At 33.3% G+C, this 26392-nt stretch overlaps 1 protein-coding gene and 1 long non-coding RNA gene across 2 annotated transcripts; both read left to right on the forward strand.

Annotated features, from left to right (window-relative positions):
- The first annotated feature begins 9498 nt into the window (after positions 1–9498).
- LOC141593022 (abscisic acid receptor PYR1-like) lies at positions 9499–10495 on the forward strand. The gene has a single exon (XM_074413955.1). The coding sequence runs from the start codon at positions 9583–9585 to the stop codon at positions 10261–10263; it is 681 nt and encodes a 226-aa protein (XP_074270056.1). The 5' UTR covers positions 9499–9582; the 3' UTR covers positions 10264–10495.
- A 7313-nt stretch (positions 10496–17808) lies between these two features.
- LOC141643994 (uncharacterized) lies at positions 17809–20056 on the forward strand. The gene is made up of 3 exons (XR_012543871.1): positions 17809–18053; positions 18552–18681; positions 19678–20056. It is a non-coding gene; the product is annotated as an uncharacterized LOC141643994 (long non-coding RNA).
- The last annotated feature ends 6336 nt before the right edge of the window (positions 20057–26392 follow it).

The following is a 26392-nucleotide window of genomic DNA, read 5'->3' on the forward strand; positions in this document are numbered from 1 at the left end:
CAAGATTGTATCTCGTCAACATCGAACGGTTCACGATTTATGCATAAAAATAAAGGGTTAATAGAGTATAGATGAGATAATATTATTAAATGGGTTTGTGAGAGGAAATGGAGAGAAAAGAAATGGAGAGGATTCTTGTTGCATTATTAGATGCTTAATCACTAAGGTGATAGCAAAAGCCCTATAAACAAAAGTCAACATCTCTTGTCCTAAAACGTGTCACTAGAACTACAATAATTGTAATCCGTACTACATGGTAAATGGTTGATTAAAATTAGTATGAGCCTATAACACTCCAATTATCCGGTCAAGATAATTGGAACACAAGATGAAATATAAAAGTGGGATAGGTGATCTCAACTCATTCAACTATGGTAGTATTGGTTGGCGCGTCATCGTGTAAAAAAGGGTTGGTCCCCGATGAAAAGTAATCAACATTTACGTCTGAGGTATGTATATCTTTGTTATTGTTGTTAGGTTTGTTGATTTATACTTTGGTTGCCCAAATGTTTTAAAGAATCGTGCGATGATGGAGTTGAAGTTCATTGAATCGTTCATACTGGTATGTTAATTTTTCGTTTAATTGAGAAGCGGCTGCATTTGGTTTTCTTAATTGGTTTAAAGATTTCTCATCGAATTATATACTTTGTTTTATAATTGTTATTTTTTATAGGTTCTTTTCGTTGCAATCATAGTTTTGAATGTTAAATTCGGTTTCGAAGTTGGTGGTTTATTTTGGCTGAAAAGACTAGAATTAAATAGTAATCAGGTACCTCATCTTCCTTACATTTCAGCATTTTCATCATTTGTATCGTTAGATTGGTAATATTCTGTACAGATTTAATCCTTCAATCGCTACATTACACGGAGTATATTTTTAAGCAACAACTAATAAAAATAAATGGAAAAGCACCTCTTATAAGTTATGAAATCTTATTCAGTTTTGCTATTTAATTCATCAAAATGTGGTCGTTTTAGTTATTATAAATTGCCAATTTGCATTAACACCCAAAATTTATAGTTTAAGTTTAGCTCTTGCATTCTTATTTCTCAGTTGCCACTGTAAATGTTCCTCAAAATGCAAGGATAGTGTTAATTTTCTGATATTGTACTGTTCATAGAGTTTCTGGTTTTCTAATACCAACTTTCAGTTTGTTTATAAACAAGTTGATATACATGTATGAGATTACCTTGGTGTACAATCTTAGCCTTTTATTGGTATTTTCAATTTTTCTTCCTCCATTTGCCTCAAACATCAATTTTAATAGTACATCCTTAACAAATACGTGCTCATAAGATATATGACATGTTAATGTTCTAAGGAATATTTATTAGCGAGCTGATTTCATTTGCTCCCTTGCTAATCAAGCTCTTAAATAGCCTTATAGATTATTTTTTCATACTCATTTAAGTTGGTCTAAAAATTGTACTTTCTACATAACACTCTTAAGTAGAAACCCCATATTGCAATGTTGTCCATTGACTTTTCACTTGCTACCTTAGTTTATTTTAGATGTAAGGAGGCGTTTATTGGAGGTCTATCAAAAAGGGAGAGAGAAACAAAGTTATTAATTTCCTTGGTGTTTGTTTGACACAAACAAAGAGTGAATTTCCCTTCCTTACCCCTCAATCCATCTAATTCCTTATCTCATACCCCCAAGGTATGAGATTTCATTACTTTTGTTACCTTTTAACCATCTTATTTACCTACCACCACACTTGCGACTCCCACCACACCAGTCACCATCAAGACGCCATCGTCGCCACCACCAAACCACCACCACAGCCACCCTACATAAACCACCACCACAACACCACTGCCACAACCACCATGATGCCACCACCGCCATCACCACCACCACAACCACCCCACTGCCACCACCACCACTCTACCACCGCCACCATCACCACCACCACAACCCCACCCAAACCACCACCCGCACACCAAAACAAAACCACAACTACCACTTCATTTTCTTGATATAACCAAACAGGTAGTAAAGTTTTAGTTAATCTCTTACCTTTCCCCTTCTTACATTTTCTAATTTCCTTTCATTTTCCCTTTCTCTAACCAAACCCCCTTAAGTTCTTGATAAGGCAATTGATTATTAGTATATTTTAGATGTTCCTAATCAAGAAACAGTTACCTCTTTAGTCTTTAGTATCATCAAAGGTCAATACTTCATATATGATTATTAGTTTGAGGGTATGAATGTTACCCCAATCTCTTTAGACTGAAACTATCAGAAGTTAAAAAGTCGTTCTAATACAATTGATTTTGCTTTTTTAGGATTGTTTTTCTCATGTTTTCGTGCTTATTTGATAAATTATGCGGCCATATTATGTTGTAGAGTATTGTTTTATGTAAGAAGTATTAATTATTAATGACTTTTGTTGGCACAATTTTTTTGTTGTCTTCCATGTCAGGTATCGGCGTCTACTCAACCAATAGGTCAAAATGCAAAGACTAGATTTCACAGATTTGTCAAAATTGTCGTACAATTTATATTGAGAGATTGCTTAAAGAATATATATGTAACAGCATAGTTTTAGATTTCACCATCATGAAGATGTATATTATGTTTGGGAGACCATTACCTTCCCAAAAGTAAACTATACTACCCGGTAATATATAACATTGAATAACCATTTTCCTTTCTCATATTGGTCTAAAATTTAGACATGGCACAAGATGTTGGATGTCATCTCAAATATTCGTGCTATTTATTTCACTTCATTTTAGTAGTTCATTCGTTTTGTTTTTCCAAAGGTTATCGTCGAAAGAACACTAAATTAGTAGCCGAAGTTCTAAACTATCTACAATATCAAATGTGTACATGATTTGTATCATTCATTTGTTACCAAATGTGTACATGATTTGTATCATTCATTTGTTACTGTTTTTATCCTATGCGAGAGATTTTAATGAAAGATAACAAATACTATGAAAATGGCGAATAAAATTATATATCTAAATTGATAATGTAAATGTCTAAATATGGTACTAACACAGCTTTAGACTATGGATCTATTTATTACTAAAATTCTTTTTATACATACCCGTGCAACTTTGCACGGGTTCTAAACTAGTTTTTCTATATATTACTCCCTCCATACCAGACCAATGGTAACATTGACCGTTTTGCCACTATTCATGGTCGTAGGGAATCTTCGATAGTATTCTTAATCTATAAGACAAAATATAGTCATGTGAGATGTTGTTTGATTTATCGTCATGAATGCTATAAGAATATCAAATTTTTATAATTTTTAATGCGTAAAAAAAAGATATTTACGTTGCAAAACGTGTCTCGACAAGTGTGAAAAAGTCAATGTTACCATTGGTGTGGTATGGAGGGAGTATAATCTAAAATACCGTGCATTTTGTACGGGATCTAAACTAGTCATTAATAACTTGCAAAGGTATTTTGTAGGACCAATAGTGGCCCTTATTTGTCTTAATATTTATGTTGGGGGGGTCATTATTAGATGCTTAATCTCACTTAGGTGATAGCAAAAGCCCTTTAAATAAAAGTCAACAACTCTTGCCCTAAAAAGTGTCATTAGAACTACAATAATTGTGCTCCCTCTGTCTCGGTCATTTGTTGTTGTTTTTTATATCGAGGTGTCTTAGTCATTTGTTGTCCTTTATATTTTTAGAATGAACTTGATATGCAATTTGATCATCCATACTCAATTTGTTCCACTTGTCATTTAGTAATTGGTCACTCCTCTTTCCTTGGTCTTTGTGCCAAAACCAAAAGATAACAATTAACCGGGATGGAGGAGTACTACATAGTAAATGGTTGATTAAAATTAGTATGAGCCTATGAGCAACTAGGACATTAGAACTTAGAAGAGACAAAACAACACCATTTGTTTACATCAATAGTCCTTAGCTTTTACTTCCCGATCTCCATATTTAAAACAAACACCAATTATTGTGTGAGCTTGTGAGACTGTCTCATTATGTAAAAATTGATACTAAATAAATATTTTATATATAAAAATAGATAAAAAAAACATCAATTATTATGTAAAATCGTCTTATTTTTACTCTACTTGATAAACATTGTTATTACTTAACTTGTGAGAAACATTTATTTATCTTTATTAAATACAGCTTACAAAGAATAAAATGGTAAATAAATAAATGAGAAAATCCTCATACTCATCTATTATATTTATCACTTATGAGTTACTTCTGCTTGCAACTATTTCAACATCATCCAATTATTATGATTTTGTTAACGTACAATCATACATAAAACATTAACCAATATTTGTTCACATCATTCTAGTTTTTAAAATGCTTTAATTTTATATCTGACACAACATCCACTTATTATGATTAATAAAAAAAAATAGTATGCCTTCAAAAAAAAAAAAGATATAGTAAGACACGAAAATAAGATAGAAAGTCCGCAAAAAATAGTCTAAGTAATCTTCTAGTTAATATTTATTCCCTTCATTCCATTTTTGTTGTCCTACTTTCCTTTTTGGAAAGGATTTAATAAATAAAATAAAATTATTACTCTACACTTTTAATTAAGAACAAGAATAACATTACAATTTTACCAGGGTGAATGGTGTTAAAACTTAGGGTAATTAGATACAGTTTACTAATTTATTCATATTAAAGTTGACAATATATAAAAAGTGGGATAGATTTTGAAGAAAGGTACAATAAAAATGGGATGGAGGGAGTAGAAAACAAGCTATTGAAGCTAATCTAGTTTAGCGAATTAGTGTTAGTACTGATAGGTCGTATCAGAGGCGATTTTGATAGGGGTGCGTGGATGCATCTGCACCCCTTTTCGAGAAATAAATACAAATTTCATCTGTAAAGGAGCACCTTAATTAAGTTGATTTAGTGGTTGGAGATATTTTTTCCTCATCTTAAAAAGTCATTGGTTCAATCCTTCAATTAAGCACTTTTTTAAATAAAAAATTTAAATGTATAATTCGAAATATTGTTATTTTTTTTTGGCACATCCCCCGACCCCATCTATCCCTGGGCCTATCTCACATCAGTTTAATTTATACGTATTTCAATATTTTTGAGTTGTCTGATAATCTTAATTATCATTCAAAATAATTCATTATTTTAATTGTTTATGTTGCAATCAGACGTTAGAATCAATTAGAACATCTCTAATGGTTCTCTAGAATGACCTGCTTGTAATATTTGCAAAATAATAAGCATGTAGCTTACCATTCGAGATGGAAAATTGATATGTAACTTGCAAGCATGGTAGCTCTACCAAGCTACATGCTTGCTTTAGGAAAAAAATAAAAGGCAAATTCTCATTAGATGAAAGCAAATACGTAGGACCCATACAAACAACTTGTTGTAATTTACAGTTGAAGCGGTACGTAGCCAGAAGGCCGGATAATTTTAAAAATCGATGCGACAAATCAAATTACAAAGTATTGTGGTTGACCGTTGAAAATGCTCTTATCCTCAATATTATTATTATAGTAAAAATATTTGAGAGAAGTACTAGCTAAGGAGATAAAAGTATAAAGATGCACGCAATGACGATAAAACGCAAGGCCGGAAATAGAAAGGCTCAGTGGCTCACTGAAAACCAAGAAGATGGAAACAAACTTGTTTATTTAACTATTTCGGCCTCTCACATAGTCACATCAGTACAATCTTATCTATATTAATACAAAAGACAATACTCAATCCTCAGCGCGCCACGTCATTAATGCAGTTTTTTTTTTTTTTTTGAAATTCATGTTATGGTGGGACCCGTGGGTGTGCAATGTATTTATTTCTTCACATTTCCGTCTTTTCAAACATGCGATAAATTCCGTCTTACAACAAATTCTATGAAATAATATTATGAAAAAATTTTATGAATTAATATTATGAAATAATTTTATACATTCCGTGTAAATAAAATTAATAACATATACTCATAATGAATTACAAATGCGAGTAAATGAAATTGAATTACATAATTTTTAAAACAAAATTACATAATAATAAAATTACATAATTTCAATAAGGAATAACATTTATATACGGGATCGAACATAAAACGCAAATGAATACATACATATGTTAAAGTTGATTATATTAGATTATATTTCTTTTATCCGGATGTAAAGTTTTTTATGTATGCAATTTTTATTTACAAGAGTAGATTACGTTATTTCCTTATAAACCAGTGTAAGTGAACACGTGTTTTTAACAAATTTAAACATAAATTATGTAGATTCGTAGATTTAGACCAACTAGATAAGTACAATAGAAATGCAAAAACAAATATATATCTAAAAACATTAATACTGGCCCAAACACATACCCGTGCAATTTTGCACGGGTTTAAAACTAGTAGATACATATCACATTAGAATTTTATACAATTGGTCTCCCTTGTGACGGGTTACCATTTGTGACGGATATTTTGTGAGATAAAATGGTAACAAAATGGGTTAGTGGAGAAAGGGGACCACATGAATAGTGTTGCAGAGAGAGAAAAAGTGGGTACATTGTGAGGTAAAATGGTATCCGTCTTCAGCTTGTGACGGATATGTCATGTCTTCAATGAGAATTTGTGAATTTTATATCCTACACCTCCATACTCCCCCACTTTCACACACATCCTCAACTTCCTCTTTTTTTCTTTTTTCTTTTTTTTTTATATATATTACTCCCTCTTATTCACCATTTTCTTCCCATTTCTTTTTTACACAAGAAATAAGAGAGTGAATTTGGACCACACAAAACGCGCTACCCCACATGCAAATGAATTTCGACCACACAAATCAACCCAATAAAGAAAATAGGGAAGAAAACCTGAATAATCTGAATAAGAAAATATGGAAGAAAATAGTGAATAGGAGGGAGTATATTTTAAAACAAAAAAAATTAACTTCCACTTTTAAGAAAGTTAATACGGTCATATTCAGTTAAGTATTACGTAGTATAACATTCACAATATAACACCGAAGGTAGCGGCTGCGGGTTCCCTCGTTACCAAAAAAAAAAAAAAAAAAAAAAAACATTCACAATATAACACTATTATATATTCATTTTAAGTTTAGTGAATATGACGATGTTGCTTAATGAATATGTGCTTTATAGTGTGATATTCACAATATGACACTGTTATATTCACTTTCAGTTGAATATGTATTATATAGTGTGATATTCATCTCATGGTTCTATTATATTCACTTTCAGTTTCGTGAATATGACGTTTATAGTTTAGTGAATATGACTTTATTTACTCAAATATATTGAAACATAGAACCATGAACGTTTTATTTCATATCAAAACCGCATAATATAAAATAATTTAAAGGAATAAAAGTATTTATGTGATATGATATGAATATGTCAATTTTGTGATGTGAATAAGTGAAGAAAAATAAAATAAATAACAAAATATATTAAATATGATCTCTATTTGTAGAGAAATAAAAATTATGAATAATGATGTATTTTTTATTTTTTTCTAATTTATTATATTTAAGATTTATTTATCATAAAAAAATTAAAGAAAGAGAGTACCATGCACCATACTCCTGGGTGCATGGTATAATTACACGGTGTCATGTATCAAGATTACGAATACTGCCCGAGATACAACTAGTGAACTAACCACTGTGAAAAAGTTTGTTATTCGGTCTTACTCTTAGGCTATTGGGTGTAATTCTACCATCCTCCCGGAGGACGATACTCCTCACACACAAGCCATTATAATATTTCACTTGGGTGGATTGTGTTTGTGTGTGAGCAGTACCGTCCTCCCTGAGGACGGTAAAATTTTTGGGCTATTGGGGGTTGAAGTTTTAAAACAACCTGAAGGCTGAAGCATTATATAATCGGATACTCCCTCATTTTCTTGATAATTTTCTATATTTTTTTTCCATCTATTTATAATATCTTTTCTATTTTTAGTTGTGAAAATTGGGGTAGTGTGTTTGTGCGGTTCAAATTTAATTATATGGTGAAATATTGTGTTTCTTTAATCTTTGTGTCAAAATGAAAGGGGAAGGTTATTGAAAATAGGAGGAAACACTGATTATATATTATCTTGACAAGTTTGTTACTAAATTCGAAATTAGATAATCTACGATAAACCACTATATTCAGCTACGGTAGTGTTGGTTAGCGCGACATCACATAAAAAAGGGTTGGTTTGTAATGAAAAGTAATCAACATTTACCTTCGACGTAGTAGTTGTAAGAGGAGTAGAAAATGAATGTAACGTAACAGTTTCTTACTTTATCTTACAAAACCTTATCACAATTTACCTCATATAGTAATAACCTAAACTAGCTACCTTTATATATTGTCAATAATAAAAATCAAATGTATCTTGTCATACCTCTATAACAATTTACAAAATTATCTTCGAATAATACATTAAAAATTGGAAGAATTGACAAGAATAATCCGACCTCTAGCATATCTTCTCCAAATAATCCCACATTTGGTTAATCTCATAATAATCTCACCTTTTTACCCAATCTTCTGAAAAACGAGCCATATGACTTGTTACTTGTGTAACCGGTTTTTTCTTTAGTCAATCCTCATCCCCTTCTAACTTTTCTGGTCGACCTTCACCCAATTCACCTTCAAGCTCGCTGCTTTTGGAGCAAACCCGAAATTAGACCACCAACTGAATCCACCAAATTTTCAACCATATGCCTCCTATCTCCTTCGTTGCTTCTTGCTTTCTCTTCTAATATCTAAACCCCTTTATTTTCAATTAATCTATGTCTAAGTTTCAAATTAATGGTCAAAGCTCCTTAATTGACCATTATCATCTTGGGTGAGATTCGTAATCGCTGATTAATTTTGTAGGGCGGAAGAGGTAATCTCTAATTAAATTATTAATCTTCATCCTAGAATTGGAAAATCAACGAGGAATTGATTGGTTTTAATCAAACAAGGATGTACTATTGAATTAGTCTTTCTTCAATTTTATTCGAACGAGGATTTAATCATAAATCTTTGAAGATGACAGCAGATCTACAGAACTTTGAAATTACACAACTTCATGTTTGATTTAAATTAAACAACGGTCGTGAATTCGATGAAGATTAATGTTATTCCCCATAAAGCAATAAAAGTTCAACAAATCTAGAAAATTAATTTAAACAATAAAAGGTCTAATACATTTATCTGTAAATTAATTTGATCAAACACTTACTGATTATTCTAATCTGGACAACAATGGAGGGAGAAGGGTGGTTGAAGATGAGAGTTAAAGGGAATTAAAAGAGAGAAGGGTGAGAAAAGGTCATATGACCTATTATTGCAGGTAAGTTTTTCTTATGGCTTGTTTTCAGAAGATGGAGTATAATGGTCAGATTATTATGGGATTAATAAAAGGTGGGATTGTTTTGAGAAGATAAGTCAAAGATCGGATTATTCATGTCAATTATTCCTAATAGGTTAAAAAAAATTTCTTCAACCTTATAAAAAAAAAAAATCAAAGTTTCCCCCACCTTATAAAAGTTAGGAGCACAACTACGTTAAGTGACCCACACTTCACACTTGTAACAACTAGCAACTCCTTTTTCAACCTCTCATTCTTCACAAACACACACAAACAAATGGCCGAACAATCGGAACAATCGTTACAACAAAACGACGACGTACCAACCCAAGACGACCCCGAAACGACAACCTCCCATCACTTAACACCTCCTCCGGGACTAACCCCTTCCGAATTCACCGATTTAATCCCTCACGTGATCGAATTCCACACCTACAAACTCGCACGTGACCGTCACCAGTGTTCTTCCCTACTCGCACAAAAAATCCACGCGCCACGCGCCGCTGTATGGTCCGTCGTCCGCCGGTTTGATAAACCGCAAACATACAAGCACTTCATCAAAAGCTGCTCCGTACGCGACCCACACGCACTCACGGTGGGCACCACGCGCGACGTTAACGTCATCTCTGGGCTCCCGGCTGCGACTAGTACTGAGCGGTTGGATATTCTTGATGACACGCGCTTTGTTACTGGGTTTACGATTATTGGAGGGGAGCATCGATTACGGAATTATCGGTCTGTTACGACGCTTCACGCGCTTCCTGGCGCGCGTGAGAATGAGGAGTGGACTGTTGTGCTTGAGTCGTATGTGGTGGATGTGCCGGAAGGGAATAACGATGAGGACACGCGCTTGTTTGCTGATACGGTTGTTAAGTTGAATCTCCAGAAGCTTGGTTCGGTTGCGGTCGGGGTGGCGCGTGAAGGGTTGGGTAGTGGTGATGCGAGTGGGGTGATGTAATTGTGGTTTATTGATAATTTGATATCGCTAAATGAAGTGTATAAAGCGGCCTGAAATCGACGGTTATATATAGGACGGTTTTATAGAGGGCGGACGTTTAGTTCAATTTATCTAGTGTTCTTTGTCCCTATGTAATTGAAGGAAAATGATATCGTCAACGAGAAGTGACGAGAAAAATGTACTATGTCACTCGTTATTACTCGTTATTTGAATAATGTAACTTTTCTAATTATGATCTTTGAGTGGCCGAATACTTTTTTTATTGGCGTTATGAACAATTGAACACCCTAATTTGGTTGTTTCTAATTAAAATTAGTGACGCCTTTAGAAAATGTCGAAAAAATTGGATCGAAAATAGAAATTTGTGAATAATGTTTTATGTTTACATCATGTGGATGTTCAATTAAATTTATCTATCGTCTTTTTTTTAGTCATTATTTTAAGAGAAATTTGTATTCCGTTACTAATGATGCTCTATACGGTTTCGGATAATACTTCATTGTCAGCGGACCTGATGTTGTAGTAGTTGTTATTTTATGAGATCATGATCTGAATATCTGATGTTGTAGTTGTTATTTTATGAGATTATGATTGAGTGGCGGAATACAATTCCGATTGGCATTACACACACCATAATTTCCTCATGATGTTTGTGGTTGAGTTTATTGGCAACTTTAAGAAATTGTTAGAAAAATTGGTCGAAAATAGAAAGTATGAATAAGTTAATCTAATGAAATGGACGTGAAATGAAGAAGGACAAAATATTAGGAAGCTTGTTTTAGGATGCATTTCATGTTGCTTCTCAACTACTTGTATTGACTAATTGAGTGAGATATGTATGTTTAATTGTCAATTAACATTTGACAATTTTAATTTCGCTACTCTTATTAGTCACTACCATCTTTACTTGTTGCGTTTGTCATTAAACACTTTCTATTTTCATGACCATTTAAAAAGTTGCCTACATGATTATGTTTTTTCTTGATTTAATTAAAGTTTAGTACGAGATTGTGGAATTTAGTATTATAATTCTGGTGGATTCTCTCGTTTTCCTTGTAGGAAACGGAGGCTGGTTATTCATTTAAGACTTTGATGTAATTAGGGGTGAATAAATTTAGATTCGGACTGGAAAAATGGACCGGACCGGACCATTTGGTCTGGACCAAACCCGGACCAAATTATTTTGATATGGTCACCTGGCTCGTCTCGTTGGCTTATGGAAGGTGTTAGTATTGCTGATGTTTTGGATGAAGCGGTTCATGGCCTTTCTACCTCATCTTAGTAGGATTGCTTATGCTATAGCTACGTCTATAGCCTAAGACAGCAATCTTTTTCACTCTGACAAGATAAAAAAAAAAAAAAAAAAAAAAAAAAAAAAAAAAAAATTAGGTTCGCACTGGAAAAATGGACCGGACCGGACCATTTGGTCTGGACCAAACCCGGACCAAATTATTTTGGTATGGTCCTCGGTCCTCAATTTTTCAAGGTTTGGTATTCGGTCCGGTCCGGTCCAAGACCGGTTTATTTAGGTCCGGACCGAATGGACCAAATTTCATGTTTTTAATGACGCAACATTAAAATATTATGAATCAAATTAATATTTTATCTTCAAAAGACATTATAAATTAGTATTGTCAATGATTTTCATAAAAAGAGTTGTCTAATTATTTAAATGCATTTTATTTAGCGGGATTAGAATGTAATTATCGTATACAAAATGGTGAAAAAACTAATTTTAGGTCCATTTCGGTCCCCGAACCAAATATTTCGGGTTTGGTCCGGTCCAAGACCGAAAGTTTTAGGTCCGGTCTTCAGTCTACTAAATTTTTATTTTCGGTCCGGTTCGGTATGGTCTTGGACCGATTCTCAGCCCTAGATGTAATTATGAGCCATAACGAGAATAACTTCATAGTGCGAACATTTAAACAAGCTCCTCCTATGAGTCCTATCTACTCCCTCCAATTCACAATAAACCTCCCTATTTCCTTTTTCAATTATTCACAATAACCTCCTTATTTCCTTTTTTGGTAAGTGTTTGTGTGGTCCAAATTTAATTGTATGGTGGAGTAGTGTATTTTTGTGGTCCAAATTTAATTATATGGTGGGGTAGTGTGTTTCCTTAATTTTTGTGCCAAAATAAAATGGGAGGTTTATTGTGAATTGGAGGGAGTATATATATGATACTTCGTATGATATAATCGTCATAAAGGAGATCAGGGGACCAGCTGTTACTCCAGAAGCATGACTCGAACTATATTGAAAAACAAAATTAAAGTTAAAAAACACTGTTACACTTCATATTTTGGCTCTCGGTATCATGCACTTGTTATATATACACCTTTACCTTTGAACAATGGGTCTCCCTTGTGACGGGTTATCATTTGTGGCGGATATTTTGTGAGATAAAATGGTAACAAAATGGGTTAGTGGAGAAAGGGGACCACATGAATAGTATTGCAGAGAGAGAAAAAATGGGTACTTTGTGAGGTAAAATGGTATCCGTCACTCAAGAGTGACGGATATGTGCCGTCACAAATAAGAATTTGTGACCTTTGAATGGACAATAATTGAATGATTTTTTCTACTATAATTTACTCAACATATTGTTTTTTTTTTTTTGAAAGATTTTTTTTTTTTTTTTTTTTTTTTTTTAATTTTTTATTTTTTTTATCATTGTCAAATGGTAGGTGAGGTGTTCATGGAGTTTGTGGGACGAATATGCTCAGCATATTACTTGCTTGGTAGCTTACGACGGAGTATAATTTTCTTAAGATAAAAATCTGACACCTTCAAATGATATTAAAATTGAAGGAATTATCAATTAATTTGAATTTATGATGCTTAAACACATCATTCCTTATAATACTAGATTTTGTGCCCGTGCGTTGCACGGGTTTCAAATTTGTCCTTCCTCTAATTGTTTAGACTTTTTAATATCATTTTGAATTATACGTAAAAGTTGTATTTCAATTATTCAAATAATGTACTCCGTATAAATCTTCCTATCTTATTAATTTCAACACCTTTCAATAAAGTTTCTTTGTTTTCAAAAAATTATCTTATTAATTTTATATAAGATTAAGAAGTACGTTTACGTAAGGATTCTAGGAATAGGAATTACAATTTGTTAGAATAAGAGGATAATTACAAATTATTTTAAAGTTTTATCCTTTAAGTTTTCACTTTTCAAATTTATAGATAAATTTTTTAATGGAATATAATTTAGTAATTTGTAAATTAAGTTAGTTATCCGTACGCAAAAACACCATATAGTTATACTAAATGAAACTTTCATTGAGTGCTTTGCTTATCACCCAAATACTTAGCTCAACGATTGTCATCACCTCATTATACAATATAAACTCCTCAAAACTGCAAGTCGTTTACCTTACTATGTTGTTTATCCCCATTGTTATCTTCATATCAAATTAATAAATGTACAAACCCCTCAAAACTCGTAGCTGTTTACCAATTTCTTTGGACTTTTTGGTTAATTAAGGAGCATTAGAACGGTAGAATTGTCAAATTGTCAAATTAACGGGAAGAGCTTCATCTAATAATGTAGTTCTATTTTTTAGATAAATGGAAAAATACAATAAAATATTACACTAATTGTGTTCAAGGAAAAATTTAAAAAAAATGATAATAAAATGATAATTTCTTTTATGAGAGAGGTCTTTTATCGAGATTAATGAGAGACCATCTTTCGTGAGAATTTGTGCTCTTCCCATATAAAATTGTAGGATGAAAAATGAAATATTTTTATAATCAAATGATAGAAATTTGAAATAAACTTTCTAATGTAATTTCTAATTTAATAGGTTGGATATTTGATCTTTAATAATGAACAGTTGTCTAATGTGATAATAATTTCAAGCCTCCTACAATTCTACGTAATTAAACCATTTAAAAGTCCTATTATCTTAAGAAATTCTACAAAACTTTATTATAGAAAATAAGAAATATAACGGAAAACAAATAAAGCGTAAGCCGTAAGCTCGTCAATACAATTCTACAAAACTTTGTAGCAACTAACCCCTTTAACACACAAATTAAAGAAAACCATTCGAACATGCAAAAGTATAATAAATCCCAAAAAAAAAATATATAGAACACTATATAACTATGAGCAACAACGTATAACAAATTAACGGACAAATGTACGTGTGAAGCTACATTGATTTATATTGCCAATAGCATCGAATCTACTGGAGGGCATGGTATGATACTATGATGGTAGTGTTTTGATCCTTTCCGGAACTGAAAATGAGACTCTGGTTTTGAGTATACGTTTTGGCGCTAAAATTAAAATATGAGTGATTAGATTTCCATCTCAGGTTATTATTTGCTTCTTCACTGACATCTACCGACTCTTCCATATCAGGTTTATTGGTACGATGAGAGTAACATACAATAATAAGAATTTATGCGTTTCGTATCTGATTTTGTCCGAATATTCATATGAGTGTCCAACGCCATGAATAAGATGAAATTGTTCTCGTATATCTGAAAAGAAAAGCAAACAAATCACTCAAGATTCACAAACTATACAATAACTCAATAGTTTGTAACTTGTATCACGACTTTATCTATAGTTAGTAAAATAAACTAAAAATATTAATTGGTGAATTTTAAACTTGCAACATATTTAAATTCACAAAATCTCATTGAAGACGGCGATATCCGTCACAAAGCTTGTGCGATACCATTTCTCTCAAAAATACCCATGAGAGGTGAGTGGGGAGCACATGGGGGTGCCCCACCTTATCCCCTATCCTTTTTTGTGAGAGTGTTTTAGGCATGACGGGATTAAATTTATCACAAGCAAGACGCTTTGATTTAAATTTCACTTTGTTTAGGGAACTTAATATGTAATTGATCACGTAGTATTGGCTAACACAAAGTAGTTCTGTACTCTATAATGAATAACTTGTTATATGGCTTTAGAAGAAAACGTTGATAGGCTAATTGCTACACTCTTTGTGATTTCAATATACATGGATGATCAACTTCACAATAATTCACTTAATCACTTATCAATTATCATATTGACCGATCCATCAATTGTACATATTGTACCTGCATGAATACAAAAAGTAGAGCATTATCCATGCACATAACCGATAAATCTTTAATACAAACAAATGAAAACATCACTATATTAGATGTAAGGGATGAATTGTATAATACGGTAACATATGAGAAAGCTTGAATGTAGGTTATGCTTTTTATAATTATTGAATGATCTTTAGTGTTTTTTTTTTCTTTTCTGTTTTGGTATTTATATAAATCATAGCATAGTTGTTCTATTAAAACTTCTAAGGTCATTAGGTGATTTGCATTGTTTAAAAATACGAAGTTCTTATCATATAATATGAATTTCTTATCTTATAATATTAGAGTGCTCTTAATGGCTACATAACTTATAAAACTTTATTAGATAGAATTTACACATATATTAGATAGAAGTTGCACAAATATTGGGGATAACTAACTATACATAAAATTATTTTAAATAAAAATTAATAAAACCGTATGTAGATAGAATTTGCATAAATATTGGGATAATTATACATAATATTATTTTAAATAAAAATTAAATTGGTAATTTTAAAAAGTTGGAGATGAACCTTAGATTGGTTCGTTCAGAAATTCCATCATCCCAACTGGCAACTGATCATTTCATAAAACTCAATAATCAACCAAAGCAATCAAATCGCATGCAGTTCATGTTATAAGATTTCAATGAAGGTTTTGGTCAGTCCCAAGCTCTTATGAACTTGAGGAATTTGTTTTCATCATATTTTATATTTATACTAAAAACTCCTAAATTATTTTCGTAGACAGGAGAGTTATTCAATTTCGAGACAAGTCAGACCTACAAATGGTGATGAATGATGATCAATTAATATTATTTAATTCTTTAATGTCAAAACTTAATTTTTTTATATAAGACGATTCTACATACAAAGTTTCAATTTAACTTTTTAAATTACATACATCATATAATGTTCGTTTTTAAATTACATACACCCGTGGTAGATGTGATAAAACCTAGCTTAATTCAAAGTTATGAACTACTCTTTTAATTTTAAGAAAGAAAGTACATTTTTCTTCTCCTATTTATCTTTTGGCACAAATTATAAAGCAAAATGGTCTCACGCCATGAGACGGTCCATTTTATTAAAAATACTTTTCATTTATTGCTAATAGTTGATTTGTTCAATAGCTATTTATCTGTTGGAAATATTTCACTTATGTTTGCGAGGAGAGAGCTTGATCTCTTAGTACTAAGTTGCGCATGACACCAATTCTCATCATTTACATTCAATTAGAGTTGTACATGAGAAAAAAAACTGGCAACAATTAAAATTTGACATCAATGATCAACCTCATCTTTTGATCCGATTTATACAAAAACTTCAATGACCATCTGTCCACAACATATATATAGTTGCAAGTGTGCACAATATAGACCACCGAACAACACTAAGATGATAAGATCCAATCCATGTATGCCATAATCATATACATATGTTAAAGATTTGTTGACGAAAATTTGTTATCATTATATTACACTGCATAAACTTGTGTACAATAGACTAATAATGAGTAGTTATAAACAACTACAGAGTAACTTTTGAAGATTGGTTGAAAACAAAAATAAATCATCCAAAATTTTATATAATCGCTGAAGCTACCTCGAAAATTCATATGATGTCATGCATACATACCGTAGATCAAAGGTGTAAGATTTGATTAGTTGTTTGTCAATTGCCGGAACATACCTGCAAAATAAATCAGAGAATGAGGAAATAAACGTCAAGAAAAGAAATAAAGAAAAAGCATGCAGGGTTTATGGTTGGTGATTGGGAAGACGATTATATGCTTTATATACGAACCCATCTCACCTTAAGCAAATAAAAATTTGGTTAATTAATGATAAGATTTGTAATTACTCTCAAATTCTATGTCTTTTATTCTCTATTATTTTATCGAATCTTTTTTGTAATTTACTATATCTCTTATTTTATTAACTCAAAAATAATTATCTTTAACTGAGTTTATTATTAAAAATAAAAATCGTGTTTTAGAAAAGTTGGAGTCTCTAGAATTGCCTGAAAAAAGCCTCTTTTATATATATACTACATTTAATGCCCGTGCGATGCACGGGCCTCTTGTCTGGAGCTTTTGTGATGACGCGAATGACTCAAACAAAGAATACCCTCGGAAAATATCCTATAATTAATCTAAGTACATTTCACACTCTGACACAATCCTATTATATAAAAAGACAATTTATTAATTAGCACTAAATGAACAATATTTGATTAAAAATGGACCGTCTCATTGAGTGAAACCTTGTTATTCTTGAATTTACTTAACAATAATTATTGTGAGACGGTATCTTACTATGAGAGATGGTTCTCTTTGCATAAGGTAAGTGATAAATAATACGTAGTCAATAATTTTTATTTAAAGGTAGATTTAAAAAAAGAAAAAAAAAAATCTTGCCAAACATCTTTCCAGAACATTGGTTTATTTCCTACCAACTGAAATATTTGTCACTGTCAGCGTGTGCTTATTCTATTACCTTCATCATTTAACTTTCAAATCCCCAAATCTTGATTCCCTATTTCACATTTATTTATTTTCGATTAATTACACATCTATTTGATACCCAAATCATGATTCAAGTTTACCAATGATTGAATTTATCTTCTAATTTATTCTGATTGTTTCATCTAACTCTCGCAATCACTCTTGCTCGATTGGTTATGCTAATGAAGGTATGTTTATATTTTTGTGTATTGTAATGTTAAGTCAATCATTCGTTTACCTTTGATTAATTTATTAATAATAATTATAGAAGTAAAGAAATGATCGAGATGGTGCCATGGTGGGGTTTCGACTTGGTAAACTTGAAGTTTTATTTAATTCTTTTCTGTCCAGCTATCTACATAGTTGTCCAAATAAGAAACCGGTATAGCATGAATTATCTAGGTTAGAGAGTGTAGATTTGAAAAAATTCTTTATAAACGATGTTCCTCGTGTGACCTTTGAACTCTTGGGCTAAATCGTCGATGACGAATTTTATACCTTCGGGCTAGTTCGGGGGATGTCGTCATTTATGTCCGCTGAAGTCATTTTATCCTCGGTATAATAATTTTCTGACCCAGCCTTGAACCCGTTACTATTTTTCCTTCGGCTATAAACTTTCCAAGGTTAGTTACTCAGCAGCATTACTGGCAACCCAGTCTTAACTTATGGTGTGGTAACCTCTGCAGGTTGATACTGGTCTTCAGATTCAATCGAGGCTGTGCAGATCTCATCACAACTTCTGTTTAGTACCTCTTCCCCCAGTACCATATTTGCCATGTGATTGTTTATCAAGTGTCGGCGGTGTCATTCAAAGGGGTGAGTATTGCTCTCTGTCTTAGGTAGTCCACGTTTTATGGCTGCTTTCAAAATCTGGGTACATCTGGTTAACTACTACCTCAATGTTATCTCTCCTTTACTACCAATAATGTATTGTTCTGGTATTTCAATCCATGTTTCTTCAGTGTCATTCTGATCTGCCTTGGCTTCTAATTCCCAATCTCCCATGGCTAGCAATCAATCATTTAATGCTTGGTTCCTGGGTCAGTGTTACATTCTGAGACTCTCATGCTTCAAGCGTGTATACCCTGCATTTATCGCCAAATTCCTCTCTACCCCACTTGTTTTTATGCCTAAAAAAATTAATGGAACGGAGGAAGTATTCAAAGAACTTAGATCTTGCTTGTCTGCCTTTAATGCAATTATGTCTCTTATTGTACGATCGAGTGCCTCAAAAGTAAATCTGTGTTACATGTAGAGTTGTCAAATAAGTCAATAGGGATGGCAATTCTGATGTGAGTTGTCCTTTCTCCTGGCAGTAGTAGGGTTGCGATACCTAATTTAAAAAAGTTAACTTTTGCCGAGATGATCCTGTATAAAAACGTTTTTCCCGTGCCTCCGTGTCCGTATAAGAATTTGTCATTGACTAACCCTTGTTCAACGTTGAGTTGTTGCACCTTTTGTGACTACTCACTGGCCATTTGCTTGGGGTCGTATAGACGTTCATCTCGAAGTAGCTTGTTCTCCGTTCCGTTCATGTAATCAAATTTTCCCATATTCGAGAAATACGGACCTTGATTTTTTCACTTGCCCTGCTTTCGTTTAGCTCATCGATTGTTACATAAGAACTGAAACAGAGAATACAAATCAAGTTGAATAAAATATCCGAATTGGATGGTGCCATTGTTGCAGGTAGTTCTCTAGAAGATCTATCAAATATGGAATAGATGGTGTGTGGAAATTGAAATACAAAAAAGACCTGTATATATAGTCTGTATAATCCTCCTAATTTGAATCAAATTCTATGTTCTACAGGAAACTGCATACGGTATTTGGACTTGGGAATTAGCTGGAGGGTGAAGTTTGGATGGGATTCTATTTATTAAAAGATAGATTTCTTATGATGTAAATATTTTGTAGCTGTGTTAGAGTATGTACAGGAGTCATGAGCCAAAAGATAGATTTCTTGGACACTTTAAACGTGTGATACAATTTTAGATATTTTTTTTAATTATTTAATTGATAGTGACAGCTTTTACAACTATTTAGCATCAATTGATGGACACTAATTCATATAGAATTGGGCAGCTGATAGAAGTGTTGTACGATTAATTGTATTTTTTTTATTTATTAAAGGCTTTTTTTTCAGTTTAATTATTTAGCATTAATTATTAATCTTAGGTGTTTTGGCAAAGTTGGAGACTCTGTAAACACTCGAAAAAAGCTTCCTTTATTAATATAGATAGATATTGATATATTGATTATGACTATTACGAAACATATCAACCTTCTACGAGAAGGTCTAACATGTTTCATTCGATAATCCGACATCAAGCATCAAGCATTACCATAAGGAGAACTATGAAAGGGCAAACATTTAACACTGACAATGTTTTCCATTTAAAGGGAAGAATGTCAACCAAAGCACCGGTAGCAAGAGAGAATCACAAAACCACTAAGAAATGTTTTCTGCCTATACTTTTAGCTTTTGAAGTGAAAAAAAAAAAAAAAAAAAAAGACATCTATATTTTTTTTTCTAATGTATAGCAATTTGGATGTTTTCAATTTAATTGATGAGCATGGATGTCCCTTAATTAACCAATTGATGCATAAAGTGCGTACTTAACTAGTTGTATTACAATAGCAGAGAGGGAGAATTCGAACTTGAAATCTATTTTACACAATACTTTTGTCTTAATCACAAAACTAAAACATCTTCTGTAATTAACCAATTGATGATGATGATGTTTATTGCTTCCCTACTTTGTGAGGATTTAAGATGGTGGCATGATATATTGTCAAGATACAGCTAACCCATGATAAAGGCACATGTGAGTATCCCACATTGGAAAAAGAAGAGAGAGTTGTCTATCATATAAACCAAGGAGTTACTCCACCCTTGCCAATTGGTTTTGGGATGGAACCTTCTTGGACTTATAAGTCGGACTCTCTCTCGCCTCCATGCGGGTGCGGCACAGGCCCGATAACGGAACTTATCATATATTGATATAGGCCCTATTATTATTTTACCAATAAAGAATATGTCATAATTCATACTAATATTAATTTTTTTTTTTTTTTTTTTTTTTTTTTTTGTCGAATGAAAAGATTCTTTTCTTGGGGTATAGGCATGCTATAAAGCGTATTTAAAAATCCTAATAAAATTACATTGAACAGTGCCTAAGAGAAAAGCAAACCATAAATCTAATAAAACTAAAACCGTCTCATGACGACTAGTGACAAGCTGGTAAGATGAGGTAGAAAGGCCATGAGCCGCTTCGTCCAAAACATCAGCAATACTAACACCTTCCATAAGCCAACGAGACGAGCCAGGTGTACTTACGCCACAAGAGCGTAGAAAGAAAGGAGGAAGAACGAGCTGAACAAGCTTGTCTTCAGTGGAGAAGAATCCCCTACACCGTGGTGATCGATCCCAACAGTCCAAAGACCAACGACTCAAGCAAGGAAGTAAGGTGACGAGAAAGGCAAGAACGTTCCCCCTGACCAACCGTCCATCAATTACTACCAACGACGCCTTTGAAAGACCATTATTCAAAACAACAGAACGACTAATCCTAGTAGAGAGTCTCCCATAAAGGGAGGTTATTTGTAAAACCATGACGAAAAGAAAGCAAAACGACAGCATTCGAATTGTTAAAAAAACCACCCCAACCAATCCACCCAACACCAAAGACCAACCCTTACCCACATAATCCAACCGACACAACCACACAAATAAACACACTTCAACCAACAAGTGTCCAAGACAACCGAAATCACCCAGAAACAAAAAACATAAGCAAACCAAAAAACCTCCCATTCTACCCACAACAAAGGAGACGGACCCAACAAGACGAAACCCGGACAGACCGACGGTGGCAGAAGGTGCCCAACAAAACAGACCCAACAACACAGGACCAACAAACACCAAAAAGATCAACAAAGGACACCCAATTAACCAATCGAAAACTCCCAGGACCACCGCCTTGCATGCAAAAGCCAACCTACACTAACACAAGAGACACATAGGACAAAGGACCGAAAGATGGGGGAAATGGGGGGATCACCAATCGGTCCCAAACTGACCCGAAGAGCAAAGCTCAAAGACACAAACAAGGACTAAAGACCGATAGATGGGGGAAATGGGGGGATCACCTATCGGTCCCCAACCGACCCGATGAGCAATCAAAAAAGCTCAAAAAGGAAACACGACTTCAACATTTAAAAAAGCTCCTGGGTTACATGCAGAGGTTGAAGAACACCACCAACTGAAATAAAGTCGGAAACTGACGCCATGGCTGCATGCAAGGTCAAAAGTGACAGGACGAGAAATCGGAGGGACAGGGACCCAAGGTTGCAGCGACAACCACCAAACAAACCAACAAACAGAAGGATCCGACCAGAAAGAACACCTCCAAAGAGAGAACACCGACGGTGACAACTCAGAGACCGAAGAAGACAAGGACCGAAGCAACGATCACACAAAACGCAGGAAGAAGGGAGGCCGGAAAGCTAACCGATCGAAGCAAACGGACCGGAAACAGCCAAATCCCGGGAAAAGTGAACATAAATTAGTTAGAAGGTGTGTTAATCTATAAGGAAGCGAGGGTTCACCGGAGATGGGCTAAAAAAGCCACATCTCCGGCGAAAGGATTGAAGGAGAGGGAGAGAAAATGGGTGGGTGGCGGCAGAAGTGGAGCAAAGGTAGGTTTTTTTTTTTGGGATTTTTTGGGGAGAAAAGCTAGAGAGAGGATTTAGAGAGAGAGGATTTAGGATCCTCTTTATTTGATAAGAAAAATGAAGGATCAATTTTTTTTAAACGGTCTAGATTTCATCTTGGAGTGATCTAACTGTTCACGTTACGTTTTATCATAAAAAATAATGGGAAAGGAAAACGGAATGACAAAATAATTATAAAAAATTGTCGTGTGAGAAAAATACCGTCTCTTCATTTCTTTTAGGAAATGGAGAGAATCATAATTCATAAAACACTACCAACAATACAAATAAAATAAAATGGTTAGTGTTCGTGGTGAATGTTTGCATGCATCTCTTATACTGATTACATAAAATTAAGTTTAGAAAACCAGCTTGGATAACCGGATCTTAAATTTGGTTTGTAGTTTTCAAAATTTCTAGTATTTGGTTCTGAGGTGGCTTGGTTCCGACTTGTGGAAGAGATGTTTTTGATAAAAGAGTACCTGAATCAAAGTTAAGTTATTTACTTTTGCTCACCTCCAAAAAATACTTGGAAGGCAATTTCACAATACATTTTTCGGGTTGTGTCAATGATACCAACTGTAACAATGTAGATATATATATAAAGGCCAAAGTGTCTAAAAACGTCATAAAATAAAATTGATGGGCCATCAATAATCTAATATTTTACTCAGTTCTATTCAATAGATAGTTTACATTTACTAGAATCGAGGGAGTATATATACCTCTTTACCTCATTTGATAAAATGACAAACATGATAACTAAGTTTTAGAACTCATAGAATCTAAGATCCCATGTGAAAGGCACTAAAATGCATGTCCTTAGACAAATAAAAAGTCCAATTCATGTAGCATCATTTTCCTTTCTTTATCACATAATAATAGTATAAACAAAACAAACCTCTCTTTTTGTTTTATTTTTCCAAAGATAAGCTAACAAGTTGCCAACTTGCTCAATTATATTTGTGAGCCAATTAATTTACGAAACCGACAGCTACGAGGGAACCTTCAAACGCTACTGTTTTTGAATAATAGTGCACCATAATGTGAATAATGTCATCCATTCAATTTTCATTGGGTTATTCTCATTGGTACCCCTAACTAATTAACTTTTCTCATCAATACCCCTGCCTTTTCATAATCCTCAATTGTGCCCCTAAACTTTGTTATTTATTCCTAACTGTGAACCTATCCTTTTTTCCGTCACTTCCTCTGTTAAAAGCTCACAGTGTACTGATGATGAGAATGTTGACTTTGCTGTTTATCATTTTAACTCCAAATGAAATCTTTCCCCTGATCGCCCTCTAATATCCACTAACACATGATTTTTCACCCATTACTCATTCTCTTTCAAGAGTTACTGTGATTATCTTTCAAGAATCTACTACAATAATAGCTAACTTTTGAGAGAAAGTTAATCTTATAAACCATGACATTCCATTGCACAAAGTTACAATATGCTAATAACATTGCATACTGGTCTTCTTAGCTTGCTAACAAGCATTACATATTAGTCGATATAAAATCAATTGTTATTATAGCAGCAATTCTTCATATTGACAAAATCAATAGTTATGAATTTATGACCCTCTTACTTGATACCAATAAATCTCAATTGAACATGATTATGATAATACAACAATATGCTCATAAATAACACAATCTAAAAGGCTATTATTTGATAGAAATTGATCTTGCATATATCGGTAGAATAAGATTGGAATTAGGGGTAGAAAAACATTGATAATACAAACTTACTTTAGACGAAGGATTAATTAACAACTAGATGGCGCGTTTGGTTCATGTCAGGTTGAAATTGGAAGAAATTGGAAGTTTAATAGAGCAAGGAGGAAGATTGGTTTGTGAGTTTTGCTCTTGGCATTTGGGAGAGAAGAGTATTAATGACACTAAACAACTAATATGGTACAATCACCAGGTCAGTCATCTTTTAACAGAAATAATTGACAGAAAATAGAAGGTGGTCACGGATAGGAGTAAATAACAAAATTTAGGGGTATAATTGGGGATTATGAAAAAGCTGGGGCACCACTGAGAAAACTCAATAACTCAGGGGTACCAATGAGAATAACCCATTTTCATTTCTGAATCGGGTAATATGAATCACTTTTAGAATTCTTAAGGGTCATTGCATGTGTTATATGAATAAAGAATAAAGATAACAACGTTAAATACGATGAGTCCTGAACCATTAGTAACATACTAACATATTATACGTGAATCATGGTGATTATTGATAATTTTTTTTTGTAACACTAGTAACGCAAAATTGTGAGTGATTTTAAGCAAATTCTTGTGTAATGCCACAAATTCTTTTGCAATGCCGCGTTACACAAGAATTTGCGACTATAATAATAATTATAATTGTTAGAATTAAGTCCCATCATTATGGAGTAGATGTTTCTTATTGAAATATAATGGGGATGAGTTACTAACTTACCCATAACTTACTTCTACATTGATAAGGTATTGAATATAGTAAAGTTACATGAGAGTAAGGGTGGGCATAATCCGGTCCGGACCGGAAAATATACCGGTTCGGACCAGAAAAATGGACCGGTCCGGATAGGAATCGAGTGACCGGAACCGGAATTAAAAATTCCGGTCAGGTCTCCGGTCCACCATTTTCCAAGATTCCGGTTTCCGGTCCGGACCGGTTTGGACCGGAATGCCCGGAATTATTGTTATTTTCATTTTTTTTGTTAAAATTGTATTTTTATTCCGGTCCAATGGACCGGAATTTGAAAAGGTGGGTAATTCTGGTCCAACTGATCCGGTCCGGTCTTGGACCGGAATTTTCCCGGTCCGGTCCGGAATTTTTGTAATCCGGTCCAGTCCCGGTCCATGAATTTTGCCTATTCCGATTCCGGTCCGGTTTTGGACGGTGCCCAGCCCTACATGAGAGTTATAGCTTGGTATTTAGCTATAAAAGGGTGACAAATGCTATGTAATTTTTATCCTCATATTGAGTGATCAATAAAATTCCTAGTGTGATTATAGTGAGGACGTAGCCAAGTTGGTGAACTTCGTAAATATTGTTTCCTTGTTATTTTTCCGATTCTTATCTTTATTATTGTGTGCGTGGTCCATACCAAAAATGCCTACAATAATAGCGGCGATTTTCTCTCTAGAAGGGCCATATATTAATAATTCTTTCGAAAATGCCATGCGTAGGGTAGCGGGTGAGATCAAGTAGATAATTAGGTTTAACGATGTGGTTATTTAGCAAATGATTATCAACTTCATTGGGCCCTAAAAATAAAAGTGCTTTAAAATACTATTTAATTATTTAAATACAAATAATTGATTAGTTTGAAGCTAGTGATTGATGTGTGCAAGCCATTAACTTGTTTTAAAAAGAAGAATAATTTTGATAAAGATTTGTGGTGACAAAAGAATGACAATGACCACAAATTCTTATAAGTGACGTGTTAAAATAATATTGTATTTGTAAGAAGAAGAAAAAATTGGTTGTGAGATGACCAATTATGAATTACCCTTTTGTCACAAGTATGAAGAGTCGGAGAAAGAATTTCCTCTTAGAGCTTGCTTGAAATGAGAGTAATTATTGAGAGAGTAATGAGAGTTAAAATAAAAATTGTTACCTTCATATGGACGTAACGTATTACTTGGGAGAGAGGTTGAGAACAATCCCATTTCTATCCATTTCTATTTCCAACCCCATTCATTCACTCCATTTTTTAGTTCATTTTAGCTCTATTACTCCCTTAATAATTAATCTCATTCAAAACAAGCCCTAAATAATTATACGATTTTTATCACCTTAATATTC

This window comes from Silene latifolia, chromosome 1, assembly GCF_048544455.1.
Source record: "Silene latifolia isolate original U9 population chromosome 1, ASM4854445v1, whole genome shotgun sequence".
In the NCBI taxonomy this organism is placed as follows: Eukaryota; Viridiplantae; Streptophyta; class Magnoliopsida; order Caryophyllales; family Caryophyllaceae; genus Silene; species Silene latifolia.